The sequence below is a fragment of the Harpia harpyja genome, chromosome 13 (assembly GCF_026419915.1).
Source record: "Harpia harpyja isolate bHarHar1 chromosome 13, bHarHar1 primary haplotype, whole genome shotgun sequence".
Lineage (NCBI taxonomy): Eukaryota > Metazoa > Chordata > Aves > Accipitriformes > Accipitridae > Harpia > Harpia harpyja.
The window spans coordinates 29,876,972-29,899,589 of record NC_068952.1 but is presented as its reverse complement, the minus strand read 5'-3'; the positions used below and the strand labels follow the sequence as shown (position 1 = coordinate 29,899,589).

Genomic DNA, 22,618 nt, shown 5'->3' with positions numbered 1-22,618 from the left:
GGAGTGAATCTAGAGGCAACTAAGATGATTGTGGTTTCGTAAGATACCGGAAACCATTTACATCAAACTAACACTTAACATTTCTAGCTTTTTTCATTACCACAGAGAGTATTAAGAGATTTGTTAAACTGTGAAGTATGTCTAAAATACAAAAAGAAGCCGATGACCAAGTCTTAAAGAGGGTCAAGACAGGCCTATGAAACTAAAAAGATTACAAAATAGTTACTAAATATCCCCAGTTCTTGTCTGTTGTACTTTTGAAAATAAGCTTACACTCTCTTGTGACCGAGTCATTTGTGCAAGACGAGGTTACCTACAAAATGGTTCTGTTTGTCATAACTACAGGAACATCCTTTACAGGCACCTTGCACCAGAAATAAATGAACTGCTTCATAGAAGGAAAGCCTTAAAGAAAAGACTTTTAATCTAAGCCTTCTTTCAGCACAAGACAAACTGAAGAAAGGCATTATATGAAAACAAGAAGAAAAAAGAAACTATATGAAAAATTAATCTATGAAATTATAAGTCTGAAACATTTCAGAATAATGTATCACAGAAGATCTTTTCTAAGCAATGGACTCAACAGCTACTCACTACTACTACATTTACAAAGCATGAATGCAATACATAAAGCCATATATCTGACACTACAAATAAAGAATATTATTAGATATCAAACATTTGTGCCAATATGTAAATACACATGCCACAGGTAAAAGCCTAATCTCAGTGAAGTTAGCAATGAAAATTCTTGTAATTTCAGCATTATTTATTTCAGGACTTACAGCCATTCCACCTCCTTTAGAAACAGGGAAGACTTACAAACCTTCACCCAACAAAGGAAATGTCTGAATTTAAGAAAAGTTTAAATGATTTAGTAATTTAGTAGAGTTTTTCCATGGAGTGAACTGTACCTTGAAGAAGTGGTAAAGATTTCTGGATGCAGATAGTTTTCACTGCAAATGATCTGACTTAATCAGAGAATGCCAAATTTTGATTCACAACATGTGAAACATATTGAATGCATAAATAAAGCAAGCCTTTCAAGTTTATTCTTTTAAGAAAATAATAAATGTTCAGGAGTAACTTCCTCTTCCTCCTCCCATCCTTTCTATTCAACAGTAGCTGTTAAGAAAGATTTAGCAGTCTACCAACTCTACAGTTGTGTCTTTGATTTGAAAGGATGTTAACTAGCTACATTAGCAGGTAGATCATTTACAACTATTTCTTAAATGCAATGCTGATACTCCTGAGCTACTACAAGTTACTCTAAAACTAGATAATATTCTAAGAACTAACAAGTTATATACATACATAAAATATACAAGCTTTTTTAAGTAAGAAAAGACATTGGTTTTCTACTCAGTGTTTCAGAACCTAAGCAAAACCTTTCCTGAGGAAGAAAGAACAGCTATGTACTAAAGCAGCATTTACAGTCAAGTACATCTGCTGAAAGTGGTAGTTATCTTCTTCCTCAGATTCCTTCAAATTAGTCCTATCTATTAGATTCACAGTAATATCAGTCCAGACAAATTTAACATGAGCACTGAAGTGCTTTAAATGAAAATTCAATAAATAGGCCTAAGTACAACACTGAAGTACTGAGGTAGTAGTAATTTACATATGGGAAGATGAGTCCAAATTCTCCCACTGCAGCATAAATAAACGGGACTACTAATCCATACGCAACACTAAGATTAGTGAATGACTATTCATTTGAAATCCCCTACTAACTGGATGATTTAATTTCATGTTTTGCTTCTCAATTTATTTAAAAAAAAAAAAAAAAAGGTTTTCTAGCATCATGAATGTCAAAGAGAAAGAAAAATTGGCCATTGTAGAGATTAGATCACAATTAACAATAAATTCTTAGTCTTTTAAAGTCTGCCAAGCTATTGGTGCCATTCAGGTGTGGTAACTTAAAAGTTCAGCGGTCCCGTCTGCTTGAGTAAGGTGTACAGCATGCAGACTCAGACTCTGTTAATCATGAGAACGTAACTGCTGGGTTTTGGTGGTGTCCAGATTTCTCCCTTGCACTGCTGAGTGATGCCAAGGTGTGTTGTTTCCATCCTCACTGGAAAATACCCCATGGCTGACAGAATAAAAATGGCATCTTACTTTTTAAACCTTGAACTACATGCACAGCACAGCTCACACCTCATCTAGAAGCAAGCTAGTTATATATACTTCTGCATGTTTACTGTGAGCAGTTATACTTTAAGGGATTTTGCTAGAGAGTAAAGTAGAAAACTTGACATGATGTGTGATGAATCACCATCTGAACACACTCCTAGGCCATTCTAATACCTCAAGGTTTCCAAATACTTGTTTTCAGATTGGACTCAAATTTGAATCTCAGAATTTAGTTGTTTATAATATCATGATTCCTATGACATGAAAAGATTCAATCCCAAATGCACTACTGATAGCAGCCGTCTGGTAGAACATTAAGTCAGTCCCCATCCTGCTTTGGATGTCATTCTGTCAAAATGTGTCATTTTGAAAAATATTTTTAATTTCAAACCATATTCTAGGAGAGCATTAAAGCAACAGCATTTCATTAATTCGCTTTTCAAAATTCTGCTGTTGATTTACAGGTAAGCTCTACCTTAACTGCAGAAGTGCAAGCGTATAGTTACAGAGTTAGGAATTGTAATATATTAAAAGAATGGTTCACACTGTACACTTACAGTGAACTAGCAGTAAAGTGTACACATGTTGTGTGCTCAGACATTGCACAACACGGGTTTGGTAAACAATTCCAATTACAGAAACCTGAACTCAGAGTTCTAGTTGTGGTGGGGTGGAGGGGTGGGTTGTTGTTAGGTTATGGGGTTTGGGTTTGTTTTGGTTTTTTTCCCTTCCTCCAGAAATTGATGATAATGCCAACATCTTTGTAATGTAGGCAACTATTGCCTCTGGGCATAATTCAAGGTATAAACTGATGAAGTCACTCCTGGCTTCAATGCTTTCCATCTGGATTTCTGACTCCTCCTCCCTCATCACACTAAACCAAATGGGACCAGTTAGGTCATTCAAGCTAACACTCCTTTGATTCAAATGTTTAAACATTATTAATGGAGAACTAACTGTGGAATTTATTTTCACCATTAGTTAAACAAAGTTCATGCTCAAATGATCTTCAATACATTGTATAAAGCTTTTGCCAGAGGGAAATTAAGACATAAAAGTAATTTCTTGAGGCTGGCAATACTCCCCAGTTAACTAAATAGAGTAATCAGTCTACCATATCTTGGTAACCTTCTAGGTAGCCAAACTACAAGAGTTCTCTCCCAGCCACGTGAAAACTGAAACACCTACCTTGGGCCAACACAGACAGAGAGGCCAAGTGCATGGCAAGACCAAAAGATGCTCTTGCTCAGTCTGGAATACGCTACGTGCATGTAGCGATGACTCCTTTTCCCTTTCTCCCTGCACAACGGCAAGATTTCCTTCATCTGAGCCAACGAGTGTGCCATGGCCAACATACTCACTCATTAGGGCAAGGCAACTCTGGATTCAGCTACAAATAGGCAGATTGCAGAAAAGGATTGAGGGGTGGAAAAGATGACTTCTTGGAAAAGATGACTTCTTATACACGAGAGGTACAAGGCGGCACCAGTGGCACTCTGAACAATGAATTCTTCACTGGGGTGCTTTCTTCCCATTCTGCAGAACGGTAGCAGAGGAAGCCCCTCCAGAAGTCAGAATGCAGGCTGTGGAAGAGGTCAGGCAGCCAAGGCAGAGCTGGCTTTGCCAGCATAAGAGAAATAATATTGTGCGGATTAGGGGGAAAAAAAAAAAAAAAAAATTTAAGAGGAAAGCTAATCAATAAGACTGAATAGCATGACAGTCAGGAATGTCTAACAGACTCAAGACTTTACTTGCTCGGTATTGCAATGCAATATTTTATTCCAAAATTTTGCATAAGAGGCTTTCTGAAAGACAGCAAAGACACAAATACCTAATGCAAAACACAAGCAAGAAAGCCCTTTTAAGAAAAAAAGAAAGATCCTTTTAGCAATTTTTAGGTAAGTTAAACTTGCAGAAGACCAAAAAAAAAAAACCAGTTCAGGACAGGCAGTATAGGTGGGACCAGAAGAGAGCTTTCAAGGTCCAAGTACCTACTAAACACAAACCCACTGAACCTTCTTCATAAAGTTTTGTGTTCTCAACCTCTGCGTCAATGGTTTCCATGCTCTGATACAGCTGTTATAAGAGTCATCTAACCCCACCCATCTAACATATTATCAAGAAGGAGGAAAAAACAAAACAAAACAAACCAACCATACACACACAAAACCCCACTTGTTTCTTTAAGTGCTTCCCAAAAACATTTTTGTGAAAATTTTTATTTTTTCAGTGCTGCATCCATCTCACAGGATGTTACAGTATCAGGTACAGTATTGTAAATCCTCAGATCATCTGCCAGAAGAGCAGAATCAAAATTTTGAACCTAAATAAGACTGTCTCTCTTAAAAGTCATTTCACAACCTTTTTCCTCTCTCCTCCCCAAACCTCCTGTCTGTCAGTTCAAACAGCTATTAAGAAAAAAATTGTAATTTTAAAAATAATTAAAAAATCATAATACTCTAAACATTAATCACTGAAAATTAATTCTGATTTTTATTCTACCAACAACTGTGTATATTATTTTCTTAAACATACAATTACCACAGAGGAGATACTTTATGCAAAACCCAATTTATCCCCTGCACACATCCTTCAAGTTTGGATACATACAGCACAATCCTTACATGCCATGAGCTTCTCATTTCAACAGACACAATCTAGAATATCCCAACATTTTTTATTTCAAGTCTTTTCATTCTGGAAGTCATGCCAAAAGGTGTCTGCTAGTTACCTAAAAATTTTCTTAGTACAGCATCATCCCTGAAACATACCAAGGACACAGTCAGACAACAAGCACAGGTGTTTATTGCCCAAAAGGCTGTATCACCTAGCATTCAAATACTGTGAACTAGAAGTATACAGTTGGAAATTATCAAGAAGAAAAATCAGTTCTTGTTAATATTACACCAGAGACTAAACACTTCATAAATTTAATATGCATAATGCTTAACTTTTACTTATTTAACACTGAAGTATCACTCTAGATTAGGTTATTACTAGGCTATTTAGGTAAGAACAGAAATGATCTTCTCCCTTAGGTTCTAATAATGCTCACTTAGAAGACAGAACAGTATTTAAAAAAAAAAAGCCAAACCATTTCTTTACAGGTTTTCTTTACATTAGAAAACAGCCTCTGAACTTGGGCTCATTTCATCACAGAAAACTGAGTATACAGTAAAAATAGGTGCATGCCTTGCTAAAGAACAGAACATAAAAGATTCTCCATCTAACTACAAAGCATCTACCCAAAACAAAGAGCAATAAGAACCAGTAACAACACACTAAACTCCTATCAAGAGGCTAACACAGGCTTACTACTCCTAAGGTCCCAAGCATACTTGGCTTAGATATAGCACCATTTATTTGTACATCTCTATCAAGGCACAGCATTGCCATTTTAGCATACTCTGAGGTTTCCATTTAGTTTGTTTGTCCTTTCTTTATTCCTTGCACTATTTTTTCTCCTCATATCTTTCAACACAGTATTTGCAACCATTCTCTTTCCTCTCCCAAAGGATTCTTCAGTGACCAAGGCGTCAGCCCTTTCAGCAGCCCACAGCTTTACCAAATAACAATGTTAAATTGTGTCTCTAATTGAATTTCCCCAACTTTTCAACTGAGGCCCACTGTTTTTGCTCAAGACTTTGAAAGAACACACCATTAGGTTTCATGGCTGGACCCAGCCTCCAGTTTTCAGATTACCAGTTGCTGCCTGCACTGCTGCCAGCAATGCTGAAGGAGTAACTGCCACCAGGTGACACTGAACATTTGTGCTGATAACAGGGGAAAAACACGAGCTTGCTCAAAGTGAAGGGAGCACCAAACACCTATTTTTTTCCCCCCCCAACAATATCAGTTCAAACAATTCACAGAATTATGAAGTTGGGCATCTTAGAAATAGCTGTTTTAATCATAGCCTTGATGCAAAAAGAAACAAAACAAAACAAAAAACCACCTCAGCCATGACAGTTTCCCAGTACCTCTTTTTAAAAAGAGTTGTTGGTTTGGTTTTTGGAGGGTTTGTTTGGTTATTGTTTTGTTGTGTTGGGTTTTTTTTTTTTTAAACTTCTGCACATATCCTGCTCAAAAGGGTGCCAGCTGGACTGGAACGAAAAATTTCTTTCCATTTATTTGGAGAGACAGTGTGAAAGTCATCATGAACAAGCAGCATGAACCTATGCATTTCAGTATATGGATTTAGTTTAGGGACTTTTTAGTTTGATGCTCTGATGGATGCACAGTTTAAAATCCTATTAAGACACAGCAGCCTTTTTTCTCCTTTCATGATCCTGACACTATTATATTATACCATTATTTTAGAGTATTTTAAGTCATTAAGTGGAATAGTGAAAGTGAGATCAGGCACAAGATCATTACCCAATCTATAACATTTTAAGCAAAACCTGTTGTTGTAAGATAACTAAATGCATAAGCTTTTTAAAAAGGCATTATTCCAATTTTACTGGTGCGGTATGCTTAAATCACTTCCTTGAAAAAGCATATGATCCCTGACCACTAGGCTGGTAATCCTGAAATATCTAGGCTATTCAACATGTAGAGCAGCTAAGTATACAGGACTCTGACAGAAAGGTGCATAGTAATAGACAAATTATCACACAAGTACTGTTAGAATTGACAGCAATCCAGGTAACAAACCCCCATATTTACCCACTTTCTAGAAGCCTCATTCCAAAAACATTCCCTACAAAATACCACTTTTGAAATCTCCTTTCACAGTGGTAAACTGCTCAGAGATATTTTTTAAAGCAAACAAAAAAGAGGGGAGGGGAGTCTTCAGCTTGCTAAAGAAGATTAAATAGCCTAAAAATCCTTCTCAGTGTAAGCACCACACCCAAGAATCTGCATCCATATATTCAATTTAGATAGGTTGGTCAGTACTACACATAAACCAAGATACTATTCTAAAATATACCTATCCTGGCAAATGTGAACAGAATCAGTTACATATGCACAGAGGGGGCATAAGATAGCAAAGACAGCTGAAAGTATTGCACATCTGGGGGCCGTTTGATAAACATTCTTAGGAAACACCCTTTTTGCAATAGTTTTGAGTGCCTGAAAATAATAATTGGGAAGGAAAAAAATTATCTGCTAGTTGACATTTTACTGGAAACAAGCTTGAAATTTCAATAAATCAAACAAGTGACTCCTGCTAGCCAAAAATTATTGAAGCACTGGAAGGCAATACTTACCACAAACAATACACTCATGCACATGACTCAAACACACCAGTTACCACAATACTGTACCATAGTCCAGACAATACCACTGCAAAACATACTGAAGACTCATCAATAGTATCAGAGAGGACTACATTTTAAACCTATTGACTGAACAGTATTTCTAAAAGGACATCTACTGTAATCTTCAGGTAAATCATTTCAGCACTTCCCCAATCTATGCAAAATGGCTTATTTTCTCTTGCATTCTATAGCTTTTAAATACCTTAACTGCCAGCTGAAGTATTTTGGCTAGAGAACTGAATAGAACTAGCAACAATGTTAATGCAAGTACCTGACTACAGTTTTATGATTTTTTTTTTCCCCCCTTATAGCTCTGAAGACTGAAACAATTTTTAGAAGTGTAACTCTTGGAAAGGCATGTTCTGGAGCCAAACTGGTAAACTCAAAAGAATACATGAACAACCTTGAAGCAAGACAAGTCTTCTCACTTTAAGCCTTCACATAGCACAATAGCTCTTCAGCTTGTTAAATTCTGTCCATGCAGAAGAGCTTCCAAATCATGTATAAAGCATGGAGAAGGAGCATTCATAATAATATTTAACAGCAATTTTTCTTCTGGAATTGCATTGCTGTACTAGTCAAAAGCCCCCAAGGAACATTCATGTATTGAGCTAATTTCACTGGACAAATAAGAAGCAATCTTTTTTGGAGTTATGGCAGTGTCTTGATAATTTAATGAAGTTAATTTGACAAAATAGTAATGACTTATGCCTGTCTTCAGAAAGTCTAATTGATGAGTACGTCACCAACCTTTCTGTATCATGACCTTTATTGTCAGTATTAAAGAGAGATGCTCTCTTTAGACAAAAATATTATCTTCTTGCTGAATTAAAATAGTGCAAGAAAGTTTATCAGGTAAGACTTCAGGTTTACAGTGCTTAACCAGCCACTACCAAAACTCAGCTAACAGAACACTGAGGTTGAAACAACCACCGCCACGGGTTTTGGTTTGGGTTTTGCTAAATATGAAGGTACAACCAGAATGTTTCCTAAGAAGTAATTTATTCGAGAACAACTCATTTGGCTTTCCATAAATATGCTTCAACAATATTAATGTTTACCAAGGACATAAAAATTTTCGATTGAAAAAAAATATCATCAAACTGGGAATTACAAGCTCCAGTGTGTTTTATATGCAATGCCTGCTAACAAAAGCTCATCTGAAGCTAAGTGAAGCCAACAATCGAGGAAGCATGGAATCTCATTTTCCAAAAAGACTCTGAAAATGATACAAAGCCATACTCAAATGCTTATAGAGAAATCCTTAACCAGGACTTTTTCCTCTGGTGAGTTTGCTCAGAAACGTTCCATGCTCCTGGGTTTGCAGCCAATCTCACTGATTTACCTGAAAAGTATGCAAAGGACTTGACCACTTGTCCTTCCAGTTTAAGGGAGAAGGATTTGCAGTTCTTCCATTTTCCTGGCATGCACATGGGACTCTTCCAGGAAAAACGTACACACTTAGTGTATCTATCATTCACTGAAAGACTCTCAATCTTAAATTCATTCTAGCTTCAAACTTTGGGTTTCTCCCTTCCTTTTTTTGAAGGGGGGGAAAAAAAAAAAGTGCAAACTGTCTAACAGGAAACATTAATGTACCAACTTGGATAATCAGCAAAACAGAGTTGCCTGTTAACAAACCGAAAGCAAAAATACTACTCCTCCTTGTAAAAAAAAAAAAAAAAAAAAAAAAAAAAGACATTCTCTGCTTTTTAAAATCTTTGTATAGAGCACAAAGAGCAAATGTGTGCCATGTGTGCTAGCCAAGGAAGCATACACTTAAGTATGAGGCATGTGTACATACATAAGTAGAACATGCAAGTAAGAAGTCACTGCAGGAACACATAAAAAATAAAGTGCATTTGAAACTAAGATGGAGGAACAACAGCGTATCTTTCTCCATTTTAGATCTATGCAAGTTGAAAATATGCATTTTATTTTCAGAGTGTATCTTCATTAGTTAAGGACAGACTAGACTTTAGCATAGTAACCAGAACAGTTAAATTCATCTTGAACAGATCAAGACAAGAAAGCAGTTCAAACCCTGATGCCGCACGTACAGCAGTACTCCCATAACTGCTAAGACTGGTCTACCTCACTGCAACTTTACCTAACAGTGGAGGTGCATAGGGAAAAAAAAAGTTATTAGAAAAGCAGACTGAAATTACTTTTAAAAGCATATGGTGAATGGCGCTCTATACTGATACTAGATACAAAAGTATTTAAAGCAGCTCTGAAATACTGACATATGCGTTTAAGAGAACTATCTACCCAAAAAGACTACGATGACAATCACTGCCTTTTCCTTGATCATGCCAAGTTGTCTGTCTCAAAAATATGATGCCTCAGGGTAGAGCAAAGTCTTTCAAGTTCTCTCCTCTGGAATAGAAATTAGTTGTCTAGTTTAAAGAGATGTTATCTCATGCTACGTTAAGGAAGAAGCCATACACTCCTTTCAACTCTCCCCATCAGATGTGTGTGTGCATAATTTTTTCTACAGTTTACTTTTATTGCTACCACATTCCAGCATTCATTTTTAGCTCAGGGCAACCACTGTTGTTTCTGAGCTAGCTGTACAAGTGACTGCCAAGTTGGGCAAGAAGCAAGTCAATGTTGCTTTGGCATCATTTGGTTGTAAACATTTTCATTTAACTCTTAGATGAAAAGTAAAAAATACATCAAGAAAGCTGGATACTACCATAACTTACAATAAACATAAGAAAGGCTCCTTCTTGCCACAATCAGATTCCGCGAACACTGAACACACTTTTTAAAAGTTGATCAGTCTAGCAAAAAGACATATCTGAACTCCTATGATGCACCCTAACTAGACAGCTTTGCAATTACTAGGCTATTTGCTTCTCATTTCAATACATATTGCCAAAAATCTATTTTGAACTTCAGATTGCAAACCACCCCCCTTTAAAAACAAAATTTTTTAAAAAATCAAGGTTTTGATAACTAATTCATTCTCTCACATCCCAGATTTTGTGACTAATTTCTTGCTTTCTCCCCCTTCCACCCCCAATGAATTAGCAGCTAACAAACTATTGCATAACCTACTCCTGGGTTTCAGTATAAACAACATCCAGCAGCTAGCGATTTTCTTCCTTGACAATCCATTCACGTTTGTAAGATCTAAACCTAGTTCAAGGAGTCATCATGTCACACACTTAAAGTTTCTGAAATTTTGGCTAGTCTTCAGAAATTTTTGAATGTGTAGTACAAGAATTGTTGCATCAGAACAAGATCAAGAGCATGGTTTGAGGCAGAATATGACAGAATAAGCACATTATGTTTTACACATTCACCTGTATTCTCCTAACAAATAAAAGAAAACATTAACTTTACTTAATCTATTAATCTCAAAAACTCCATGCATTTCTCTATACTGACAGAACTTGCTCTGAGGAACTGCTATTTAAAGACAATATTCAGAAAGGCTCTCTAGATCTGGTTTTGGCTTAGTTTCACATGATCTGCAAAACCTTATAATGTTGCAATGCCTACGTATGTTAGGTAGGGAACAGGATGCATTATCCAAGTCCAGAATAAAGACCAATCTATCCCTAAGAGATAAAAGAGATCAAGTGAGGCAGGGCAGATAAGGAACAAGAAAAATGTTGAAAGCACAGATTGGTCCACCACTACGTTGCTTCAGTGCATAAAACCCCACCGATGCTTGCTACATTTCACAAGAATATTTAAGAAAAAATATGAAAAACAACAAGTGACTTTGGGAATATTTACAGAGAACATCTTCCAAATGTGTGAGGTAGTACAGTAGAAATAAAAAATTTATTTGAAATCTTAATAAGCTGCTATGGAGTACTGCATCTTAACCAACCAAACACAGTAAGCTTTTGTAGTAACTAACAGTAAGATTGAAAGAACAATAAGAAACCAGTAGATCAAGGTGTAATTTGCTCTTTAGTGCTATTAAGATCTCCTTTGTTAATGGTACAAACTTTATGAACTGGAAAATCAGTTTTCAACTGTTCTTCTGTTAGAAATAATTGAGACATTGTGTGATTGCTTACAATAACAAGAGATCACCTATCAGTGATGCTCTAAAGCAGGTCTGTAAAGCATATGACTCACTGATGGGGCAGGCTAAAGAACTCATTTTACTGACCTCTCTTTCCTCACCAGAGCATATTATTGGCATGCTGCCAACCACTACAAGGTCCAAAAGTGCACCCAGCACTTAAAAAAAATGAGAGCTCTAGCTAGACATCACGTATCGAATGCCTGAGTAGCTAAAAAAGCACTAATAGCTATAGCTACTGATTCTGCTATTCCTAATTCTGCATGGCCTGCAAAGGCTCCAGACCGAAACACCTTTTCAAACGAGAACATTTAGGAAAAGAGAAAAAGCAGGCTTGGTGAATGGAAGATAAGAAAATTAAAGTTTTTCAAAAAAAAGTGGCTATATACAGACTAGCGATATGGCAGCATTGGTCTGAGGACTTCAGTTGGCAGTTATCAGCCGATCAATGGTAACTGCTTCACCCCAAGAATGTGCACACTGAAAACTTCTCTACTAATTGTTGCACTGTAATCACCACATTATCAAGTGATCAGCAGTGGCGTCACTATACACACTGTTGTTTGGGGGGAGGAAGAAGAAAAGGGAGTACGAAGAATCCACACATTGCAACTGCCATGCATTAGCAGTTCTCCTGAAAGTAGGAATCGTGTGACCCCACAGCAGGCAGAGCAGTAATGGCAAGTCACAGGCAGACCATAGCGAAATCAGTTGAGAAGATGTGGTAAGAAGCTGCAATTCTGTTCTGAAGTAGTAACAAGATGTACAACAGAACTGAAGAAGCAGGAAAATAGGATTCTTTAGCATAGGAAGCATGGCTTAAAAAAATTTGAAGACTTAGAAATCTTACTCACCTGTGTGAATTATATACTCTGAGTAAATCAGCTATCTCCAACAGTAAGTGACCAAAAATTTGGTGATGAAATGAGTAAATGAGAACAGAATCATGCAGTGCAGACATTACATTTTTTTGCTGTACTGCATACACTGGTAGATTGGGTGGAGGAGGTGGTGTTAATATAAGAGATACATAGCATATTTTAGTACGGTATTTGTTTTGACAAAATGATCACCCAAAATAACTTGCTGGCATTAATTTGCCATTCCTATATCCAATAACAAATTAAAATCTGGTAATTAAATTCCCTAATTTGGTTGCATTCTGCAATGGTAGGAAGTCCCTTAATTGGAACAAGAAGCATTTTCCTTTAACTTTCCATTACCTGCGGAATTGGAAAAAAATACAATGTGTACTTTTAAATGGCAGTAAGGCCACCTGCTTACTAAGAGGGAAACTATGTCAATCAAAAAAACCACAAAAGCACAGTTTTTATGGCAACTACCCGTGAATCTCAAACCAATTCTTGCTCTATTTTACTGTCTGGACTATGATTTATGTGCTAGCAGGTAAAAAGACTTTGCTCTGTAGGCCAGATGACCAGATGCAGGTTTAAGTGCAAAAGTCTCACCAATACATTTGTTTTATCAAAAGCATCATTTTACAAGATACCTCCTAGAGGTAAATGAAGGCCAATTCAAATTTAACAGTGGAAGAACAAGTACATACTTTGCCTGTCATGTCAACATGCACTAACTGCATCTGAACCCTCTACACCAGCAGTGCCTTCATGAAACTATCACAGTTGCCAGTGCAGCTGCATTAGCAAATACATACATACAGCCCTTGGATGTGTTTTAATTCTAGTTTAGTCTCTTCAAACAGTTGTTGTTGAAACCATAATACTACTTTTGATAAATGTGAATCTGTCTCCTGAAAATAAAACCCCATACTCTTGCACTGAGCACAAGAGTCCTTTCAACCACCTCTAAACCTAGATAAAACACTTTGGAGGGTGGTACTTAGAAATAGAGCCATAATACATCTTATTTCCTGACACACTTATTTAGCTGATTGTACCTAAGCAAGCACCTCATTCCAGAGGCCATAGTCAACTAGTTAAACAAGTGGCTGAAGTCATTAGCACACCTGCTACCTAGAATACATGATGGTATGGCCATAGATTTTAGAGTACTACTTGCAATGCCTTTGCAGGCACTGTAAAAGTGATAGTCAATTCTCAGTTCTGGGATAGGACCACTTTTATGCTCTGCATCTGCACAGAACCAAGGACAGTGATATGAAACCCACACTAGAGCTCCCAGTTTCACTGCAAATGTAACAGAAGTTTCCAAGACATCTTAGACCTGCTGCAACAACTTCCCAAGTCCTCCAAGAAAATAGTTGTACTAATAAATTTTTCACAAGAACATACTAGAAATATTTGATCTCATCCACAGGCATTCTAGCAACTCTGTGGCATGATGAATAGAAAGAACCATCCTAGAATGAATAAGGGTATAATGGCAAAATAAGAATCAGAAGCTCCAATTACAGAAAGCTGATATTAACAATAGGCAGACTAAGTGTGTTCCAGTCTTTCTTTCTGGACTTGTACCACTATGAAAAGCGCAAGAGTCATACTCTAATTTACCAGCACTAACAGTAGCATCTGGAATATGCTTGCATACATAGCAAGATGATTTAATAGCTCAGTACCACCGAAAGAGAATATTCCTGTCTTCCCTTCTCCTTCTGAGAAACTGTTCTTTGTGCTTACCCTATCCTGGGCTCCTCTTTTCATTAAGGTCCTCCAAGACCATTAAATTCAGTTTTATTTACTAAAACGGCAGAAAGTAAATCCAACAAAAAATAGTTTCCTGCCATTTTGGTGAGTTAATCAACTTAACAGAAGTGTTCAAGTGCCAGAGTCAGTGCATGGGAGGAGACCCAGACAGCGCAGCCATCAACAGGAAAGGGAAGAAAGAAGGAAGAAAAGCTCCTTCCTTCAGCAGGAGCAACAAGCTGTTAGAAATGGCACAACTGGTCATGAAATTCAAGCCTGAGATAACGTCATAATTTTTCCCTTTTCTTGATCCTTTACCCAGCTGATTCAAAAGAAGTAACAAACACATTAAAACACATGCACACAAAAATTTACCATCTGACTCTCTCTCTCTCTCCACCAAAACTTCTTAGCGTTAAACATACATGCTTACCTAGATGCCCTTCAAGTTTCAAGAACAAAGTTGTAAAGGACGAACTGAGTCACTGTGTTCTATAACTCACAAAGCCAGGCGACCATGCCACAGCACATCAGATTGTATTATTAAAAAAAAAAAGGGGGGAAAAAGTAATTCATTTGCGAAAACAGCTATTTAAGTTTGTTTACTTCAAAATTAAAAGTCTCTGAAGTTCGAGTTTTTGATTTGTCAGCTTTGCAACTGACTGGGTTTTGAAAACAACAGTTTTATGTGCAGTTCTCATTAGATAACACAATGCTCCAGTGTTTGCATTCTTCTGCAAATGGTACGCTCTTCCAAAATATATTTATTTAAGAGCAAATTTAACTTGTGTGTTCAACAAAAGCGTACAGATAACGACACCTACATGAAGTCTGCGTATGCTGTAGGCATCTTACACTGCTGTATTTCTTACCTTCAAGAAAAAACGGTACATAGTTTTAGTTCATTATGTTGTGCTCTACAGAATTACTGCACTAGAAACGTTAAGAAAAATGCCTCCTCAGAACTGTGTTGTTTTTATGTAGGCATTTAGGAGTACTCTGCTTGCACGCCAGACTGACTTTTTGCGCTCTTTTGCTGGAATAAGGCCTCCAGAAGAAAAACTAAAAAAAAAAAAAAAATCAACAGAGGAAGATGGTATTTCATTGACACAACCACGATCTTGAAGCAAGGGCAAGCGAGTCTTTGAAAAGCTAGTTTTATCTGAAGATGACTAAGTTGTTGCGGGCTGCATGCACACCCTCACGTGCATCCTGTAACTAACTGCTGGTTTCGTGCGGGGGCCAGCGTTACACCCCCCCCACCCCCGCCCCGAGAGGGGACGGCGAGCACGCTCACAGGCGGTGCGGCTTAGGCCACGCCGCCGCCGGGGAGGGCTCCTCGCCCCGCTCCCAGCAGCGATGCTGCGGGAACCGCCGAGCGCGGCCCCTTCCCGGCGCCCCCCAGACAAAGAGTGCTGCGGCGGCGGGCCTGAGGGGGGGTACGCGACCCCGGCGGGCGCATTCCTCCTGCTGGAGGACAGCTCTCGGCGGCGAGGAGGGCGCCTTCCTCCTCCTCCTCCCCCCGGCGCCGGGACGGGGACAAAGGAGGAGCGGGAGGTCTGCAGAGCCCGGCCGCGGGGCTCTCTCCAGGGGCTCCTGCCCCGCCGGGGAGGGCTTCGCTGCCCCGCAGCCCGCCCTGCGCGGCGGGAGCCCCTCCGTCTCACCGGGCACCGCCGCCCGGCCCTGCGCTGAGGCGGGCGCTGGGGGAGAAGAGGGGCGAGAACAAGTGCCCGCGCGGAGCCGGGCGGCGGGGCCGCCCGCCTCAAGGTGACACCCTTGGCCTCCCCCGCGCCCCGGCTGCCTCCTCACCTGGCACCTGCAGACGATGTCGGCGTCCTGCGCCAGCAGGTCCACTACCTTGCCTTTGCCCTCGTCGCCCCACTGGGCCCCCAGCACGACGGTCACCTTGTTGCCGGGGACGCGGGCGGCGCACTCGCCGTTGGGGATGGCGGGCGCCGGGGCGCCATGCTCCGCCATGGCTCGCGCTGCCCGCTCCGGCTCCGCTCCAGGCACATGCGGCAGCGCGCGGCGGCTCCGCTCCGCTCCCCCCCCGCCTCCGCCTCCGCCTCCTCCCGGGCGGGCGGTGGTGCCGCTGCCGCGTCCAGGTGCCGCCGCCTACCGGCCCCGCCAGCGCGGCCTCCCCCGCCGCTCCCCGCCGGGCAGACCCCTGCCCTCAGGCGGAGCCCGGCCCCACTCCCCCGCGGAAAACGGGAGCCGCCGGTGCCTCTCCCGGCGCCTCCCCCCCCCCCTTCCCTCGCCCTTGCGCCGCTCCCCCCGCGCCTCGCAGCCCGGACTACATTACCCAGCGCGCTGCGCGGGGCCGAGCGCGGTGCATGCTGGGGCGCGTAGTCCCCGGGGGCCGCACCTGTGGCGGGAGGGCTCCTGCTCGCTTGCCCCATGCGCCCCCGCGGCGGCGCGAGGCCGTGTCGGCCGGGGAGCGGGTAGGGGGCGGCTGCGGCGGAGCGGCCACGGCGCCTCACCGGGCGTTGCTGGCCCTACTGAGGCTGGATGGCGGCTGCGCCTTGCGGAGGCGGAAGGAGGGGGCCAGGGGCGCTGAGAGGAGGAGGCGGCGGGGGGGGCGGGGGTTGCTTCTGTGCGTCGGGTCTGGCCTCGGCTCGATATATGCTCAAGCTGCGGCCTCGGGTTTGGTGGCCACAGATCCCGTGTCCTTTCGCCAGAGCTGGCTCTCTGGGAGGCAGCAGCAGCCCGCGGCCTGACGTGCTACAGGTGTCCCCGCACCGCTCCTGAACCAGAGCGGGAGCCTCTGGTCCGTGCCAGCCCGGAGGGTCTCGGTCTGGTGCGGCTCCCCGTTTCCCCTCAGGTTACATCTGCTGTGGGCAAGGCATACCTGTCACAGATGTCAGGCCTGCTGGCGTGGGTTTGCAGTATATCACAGCTTTGCCTATGTGGTTAGTTTTGCTGACTTAATGATAAGAATGTAAACTAGGGTTTGTAGAAGCAGGGGCTAAATGTAAGAGGCCATTTTCTCCAGAGACACCGGAACATGGCCCCAGGCTTGTTCACGAGTTAAAAAAATAATGGAAAAAACCCATAGCAGAGAAATGCCTTCATCATGCATACTTGAGGGTTTACATGTGGAACTGATGTCTCAGTGGCTGTTTTCATTCTTTCCTGCTTCACAGAATCAACACCCCTGGGGGAAGATTTTTTTTCTGTAAAGTAGCTATTAAAAAGACGTAAGTCTGAATGATGTAATTATTGCTAAGACAGCTATTCAAAAACCTGACTCACTGAGCAGTCACAATCTGCAGCTGTCTGGCAAGTTGTAGAGTTTGATATTAGTTGCTTCTTTGCTCCTTCAGATTTACTTTAACCAAGAATTTGAGGATCTATAAAAGCCACTGGAGAAAAGGTTGTGTCTTGCAAAGCTGGGAAGGTATATAACAGAAAATTAAATACGGACTTGACAGAGAACGTTTTAAAAAAAAAAAATTGAAAATATCTAAATCCTGAACGTCACTGCAAAGAGATGCTATGACAAAGTAGTCAGTTCAGTACAGAGATGTTCAGCAATTGCAAATGATACAAGGCAATTGCCTGTTTACACTTCAAAGAGCAAATAGTTCCTTAAACATTCAGTGTAGTCCATAGTATTAATATTTTTGTCTGCTCGTGCTAAAAAAAAAACCAGCCATGATTTCTGTATTGCTGCACAGAGCTTGTGGGAACTCACTAAAAGCCATAAGGAACTGCTGAAGTCAGTTTCTCCAGTCTTGCTGACGCAATGGCAAACTTTGTTTTAGTGCACTCACTTCTGAGGCCATAGATCATCTCATGACTCCCCAAACAATGGTCCAGATTAATGTTTCAGGATATGGTTTTCTAGTATAGCTGAATTGTATTAACACCTCACTGTTGCCAGCACAAATATTCCCTCAAATCTCAGAATAAATTTGAGCCTGTCATGGTAGTGTCCTAACAATGTGGTATTAGTGTAATGCCACTTTCCAAAGAGGTCTCAGGCACACGAATCCATTGTTCTGCTATTTTTATTTGGTGTTGAAGAGTTTTGAGATTTATGTTTTGGTATGTTTTCTTGGTAGGTATAGAACCAGTGAAGAAAACTATGAACTCTTCACTTCCAGAAAACCTGTAAGTATTTAATGAAGATCAAGCTAATCAATACTGATTGGTACTGCAAGGTTTAGAATTTTTACTTAATACATGGTCGTAGGGGTCTGTCATTCCTCCACCCCCTTTTCTTTGTAAACTAAATGGAAGCTTTCATTCTAATACTGTAAAACATATTAAATACTCTTATTGGCATGATTCACTAACTGTATTTATAGTGTAGTTCTAAAACATGGTAACTTGACTAAAGTACAAACACAGCTGGTGTTTAATGCCCCTTGTCAAAAACAGGCATTTGCTGTAGTATAAGTAAGAGCTTAGAATAAAACTGTGCAGAAACTCCCAATTGCACTTATTTCAGTTCATTTAGTATAAGCAAGAAAACCAGCGAGAACATGCAATGTTACCGTACTGGTTTTTTCCTCTAACATTTGTGGACTATATTAACTTGGTTTGCGAATTGGGCAAGCTGAATCTGCTCTGTGAGAGGTCAGGTGGGCATTTAGAGGTGGCACAAAGTGTCAAGAGTTTATGTTCAAGGAGTGAAGGAATGTGGCTGCCTTTTCTGGCATTCGCAAGCTGGTGTACGGGATTGACTTTGTAAAACTGAACCCATGGTAGAAGTGTATACTGATAAAGTTTAGGTTGTATTGTCTTCTGAATTGTTCAATGTTAGTGACTGGATATGAAGAACTGAGGCAGTTACATTTATCACAAATTTCACTCTAATTTGGGTATATTCAGGCTTTTCATATGACTGCATTTCCTGCCTCCCAATAAACTGCAAGAGACTCAGACAGGAATTTTTAATAGATAAACACTGAACAGAAGCAGTGCGAGATCTGCATTTCATTCAGATGTGTTGAAGAGATATGCAGAATTGTTACATATATACGTTTTCAATTATTCTGATGAAGTATCCCACATATTCTGATCATGTATTTTAAAAAAATTGACACACAAAGTAGTTTAGAGGAGAATTTTGGTAAGAACTTCAGTAGTTCAGAAAATCAAGGGTGAGCATGAATGAAGGGAAAATGCTGTAACAAGAAGGTAAACTGGACTATTAGCTAATGCTCAGCATGGCCGATGGGTCATGGAGTGCTATTTCTTTCTCCTTATTAATACTTCTTAATTGTGTTGAAGGACTACTGAACAATGTTAATACTTTTCTGATACTGTTTTTCCTAGTGTAAGCAATTTCTGAGTTTCAGGGGAAGTATACGATGAAGAAATAGCCCTTGGCAATGAAAATGTCAGGGCACGTGGTCCATGGTACGAGTTTTCTGTTAAAATGGTTTTACCTGTGACAATGATGAAATACTCAGATATTTGACACTGAGGTCTTATCTACACTAGAACAGTGGTTGCAGAAAAGTGGTCTGTGGGCCATGGTTAGCTAATCTGCAGGTGTCCTACAGAACTGTGTTATTTAAATTTGTCACATTTATCTCATTAAAACATTCAGTAAAAGGTAAGTTAATTTTACTTCCTGATTATTTACAGCATCTTTAAAGTATTTTCCTGGTTTAATTTAATGTTAAGATGTACAGTGGCTCACAAAAAATGTAGGGTGTTTAGTGCCATGGTCAAAAAAAGTCTAAGAATCACTGTGCCAGACATGATTGGCAACTGTAGCACTTCGAACTGTCCAGAATGCTGTCAGCTTAGCTTAGGAGGAAGAGAAATCATTATACAATTAGGACATACGTAATTTTGTTTGAACAGTGTGCTAATGTAATTGATCCCTGCTTGTTGCTTGTTATTACTGTTTTTAAATTAGTTTTTCCAGTTAAAATTTCCCCTAATTATTTTTGTTACATTCATTAATCTTTTTATCATGATAAAAACGAGATTAAGAACATTATAAAGTAATAACTGTATATATTGTCACGATTGATATATTTGCACACACTAGCAAGTGTTACCAACTCTTTGATTAGATATTTCTAGAATATGAAGGAACTTCATTTATTGAGTGGGAATTTCCTGATGTATGTACTGCAGAAGATAAAAGGTAAGAGCTTAAAAAATCATACACATCACAATAGCAAGATTTTGAATTCAGTGAGAGAAAAGTTAAGGTAATACTGGATACTCCTGAAATTTCATGGGCAGTTTACAGAAGTGCGTTTTTTACATGCAAGTGTAAATAAGGTAGCAGCTGACAAAAGTGGAGATAAACAGGAAAATAAAATTCTGTCGTTGAAAAGTTGTAAAGCTAAATCCTTTCCTTGGAAATGAGATTTGTAAATTATGATTTGCAAAGACAACTATTTTATATAATAATACAAAAAAAAAAGAGAGTAAAAAAGTTTTAAGTGTGTTCTTCAGATCTGCATATTCTCTTCTCTGAAAGAACAGCAAACAAATTGTTGTCTTTGCAGAGCAGAAATGAAATGGAGTTTTTTGTATGTATGGTACTGTAATTTAAATATTTACCTATAATATGTTAAATACGAAAATGGACATATATGATACAAGTTAGCTTTTATTACAGTGTTCCCCCCCAAGAATTTCATCGCTTCTTCTGATCCAAGCAGCAGCTTACCCTCCAAGGCAGATGTGAATAAGTTCCCTGTTCCTTAGTGTTACAACATGTTAAGTGTGTACAAAGATACTGTGTTCTGTCTCGGTCTTAGCCTTTGACAGCATCAGCCATTGAAAGTTTAATAGAATGCATGTGTGATAGATATTGGGTGATTCATTTTTTGCAGGACTTTATAGTTTTATAAATTTCTCAGAATATGTCTCTCAGGGAGAATGAAGCACTATGTAACGGAAACAAACAAAAAAACCCACTAATAAATGTATGAATCCTTTTTGTTGTTTTTGTTCATTAAAACAGGATGCCAAATATCATACAATATTTGACTAAGAAAGATCTTGAATTGGCTGAAAGCTTTTCCTTTTTCCTGGGTCTGGTTTTTGGTTAGAATAGTTCCCTCATCCGGGTCATTGCAAAAGTGTCAGCTCAAGGGAGGGGAGCACAGTAGCCCCGGTTTGCATCAGCTTTATCTGTTTGAAAACAGCACCCTGAGTTCACCATCTCTTGAAAGTGCCGCAAGGGCTGTGGATGAGAGCTGCTGCACCAACCAAGATTATATTTGGTTGTCAGATATAGGTTAGATTAAAGATTTTTGTCTGTGTTAACCTGTAACCCATAATACCCGAGTCCTGATAAATCCTTAATTTATTTTGCTACTAATCCTATCTGACGTTTTGGAACAAGATAGGATGAGACTAAACTGGTGAATGGGGTTAAGTGTGACCTTCAAGGCAGGTGACCAGGATGGGCAGGCCTCTAGAATGACCCATACCACATTCTTAGAGAGCTCAGGGGCTGGGAAGTGTGCCCTGCCAGTTGTCTGTCATTAAGGGGCTTGTTTATGTAGCTGTTGAGAGACAGTCATCTTGTAGTTCCCCAAAGTGTCACTGATACTGTACAGTAGCTGAGTTGTCTCACATACATGTAAGAAAAAACTTGAGCCAAAAGCTTAATGAATATTTTACATGCTTTTAGGCTCAAGTTTCTCTCACATTCTTCTTTCTTTTTTTTTTCTTTTAAATTTTGTCCAATGTGCTTAGAAATAATGCCCTAAAACTATAAACATTCAGTCTTAGAGATGTAGATTGTCACTGGAGTGCTGAACTGCTAGATTGTATTCTCTGTTTAATAGAAGTGTGGGGTTTTTCTCTTGCACAAACTTATGAAGAGGACCCTGAAATCCTAAATTTTCAAGATTTAATCTAAATAGATTCTCAGATGCACATATCTCATGTTAACTAATGTTAAACATTTGTGCTATGGGTTGTGTTTCTTTTTAAAATAATTTTAGTTCACCAAAACCAACACTGAACCTTCCATTTGCTGGGACTTACAGAGTAAAACCAATACTAAAGGCTGAGGTAAGCTGTGAAAATAAATTGTGAGAAAATTAACTGTGGTCTGATCATTGTGTCATGGTGTACTTGGTGATGGTTTGGATGCTGATGCCTCACAGCACCCACAGTCTGTTGTGAAATGGAGCTCCAGAATTGAATATGCTATTTACAAATAACCTGTCTTTATCTCTAAAGGTTGTGAAGGAAAACTTCCAAGTAAGAACAGATTTTAACTAGTGTAGAGGTGGTTCGTTTGCTTGCAAGATGAATCAATGAATTCTGAGATTTCTGATAGCGTCTTTTATTTTATTGAACTTCTAAATATTTTACACTCACCCCTTTAAGATCCAGTTACTCTGCTTGCTCTACAGACCTATCTGCATCCCTTATCTTCTCTGGGGACAAAAGGCAGCTGCTTATATACAGCTGCAGAAGAACTCAGCTTTCTCACAGTAGTTTTGTAATGACTATTGAGTGCTTTTATACCAAATTCTGTAGTATGATTAAAGATTAAAAAACGTATGGGACAATCTTAACAGATTTTAATCTTATGTTAAATGAGAGATAAGAAA

General features: G+C 39.7%; 1 protein-coding gene and 1 long non-coding RNA gene across 2 annotated transcripts in view; one reads left to right on the top strand and one right to left on the bottom strand.

Moving 5' to 3' along the window:
* The window catches only part of ADSS2 (adenylosuccinate synthase 2), a 39,151-nt gene extending 22,972 nt beyond the window's left edge, over window positions 1-16,179 (bottom strand). The window contains exon 1 of the mRNA XM_052805905.1: window positions 15,879-16,179. Coding sequence (XP_052661865.1) covers window positions 15,879-16,046 — 168 coding nt within the window. The 5' untranslated portion in view covers window positions 16,047-16,179. The remainder of the gene's footprint in view (window positions 1-15,878) is intronic.
* Window positions 16,180-16,672: 493 nt separating this feature from the next.
* Window positions 16,673-22,618, top strand: LOC128150298 (uncharacterized). The gene is made up of 4 exons (XR_008238015.1): window positions 16,673-16,978; window positions 18,134-18,182; window positions 20,105-20,178; window positions 22,418-22,618. It is a non-coding gene; the product is annotated as an uncharacterized LOC128150298 (long non-coding RNA).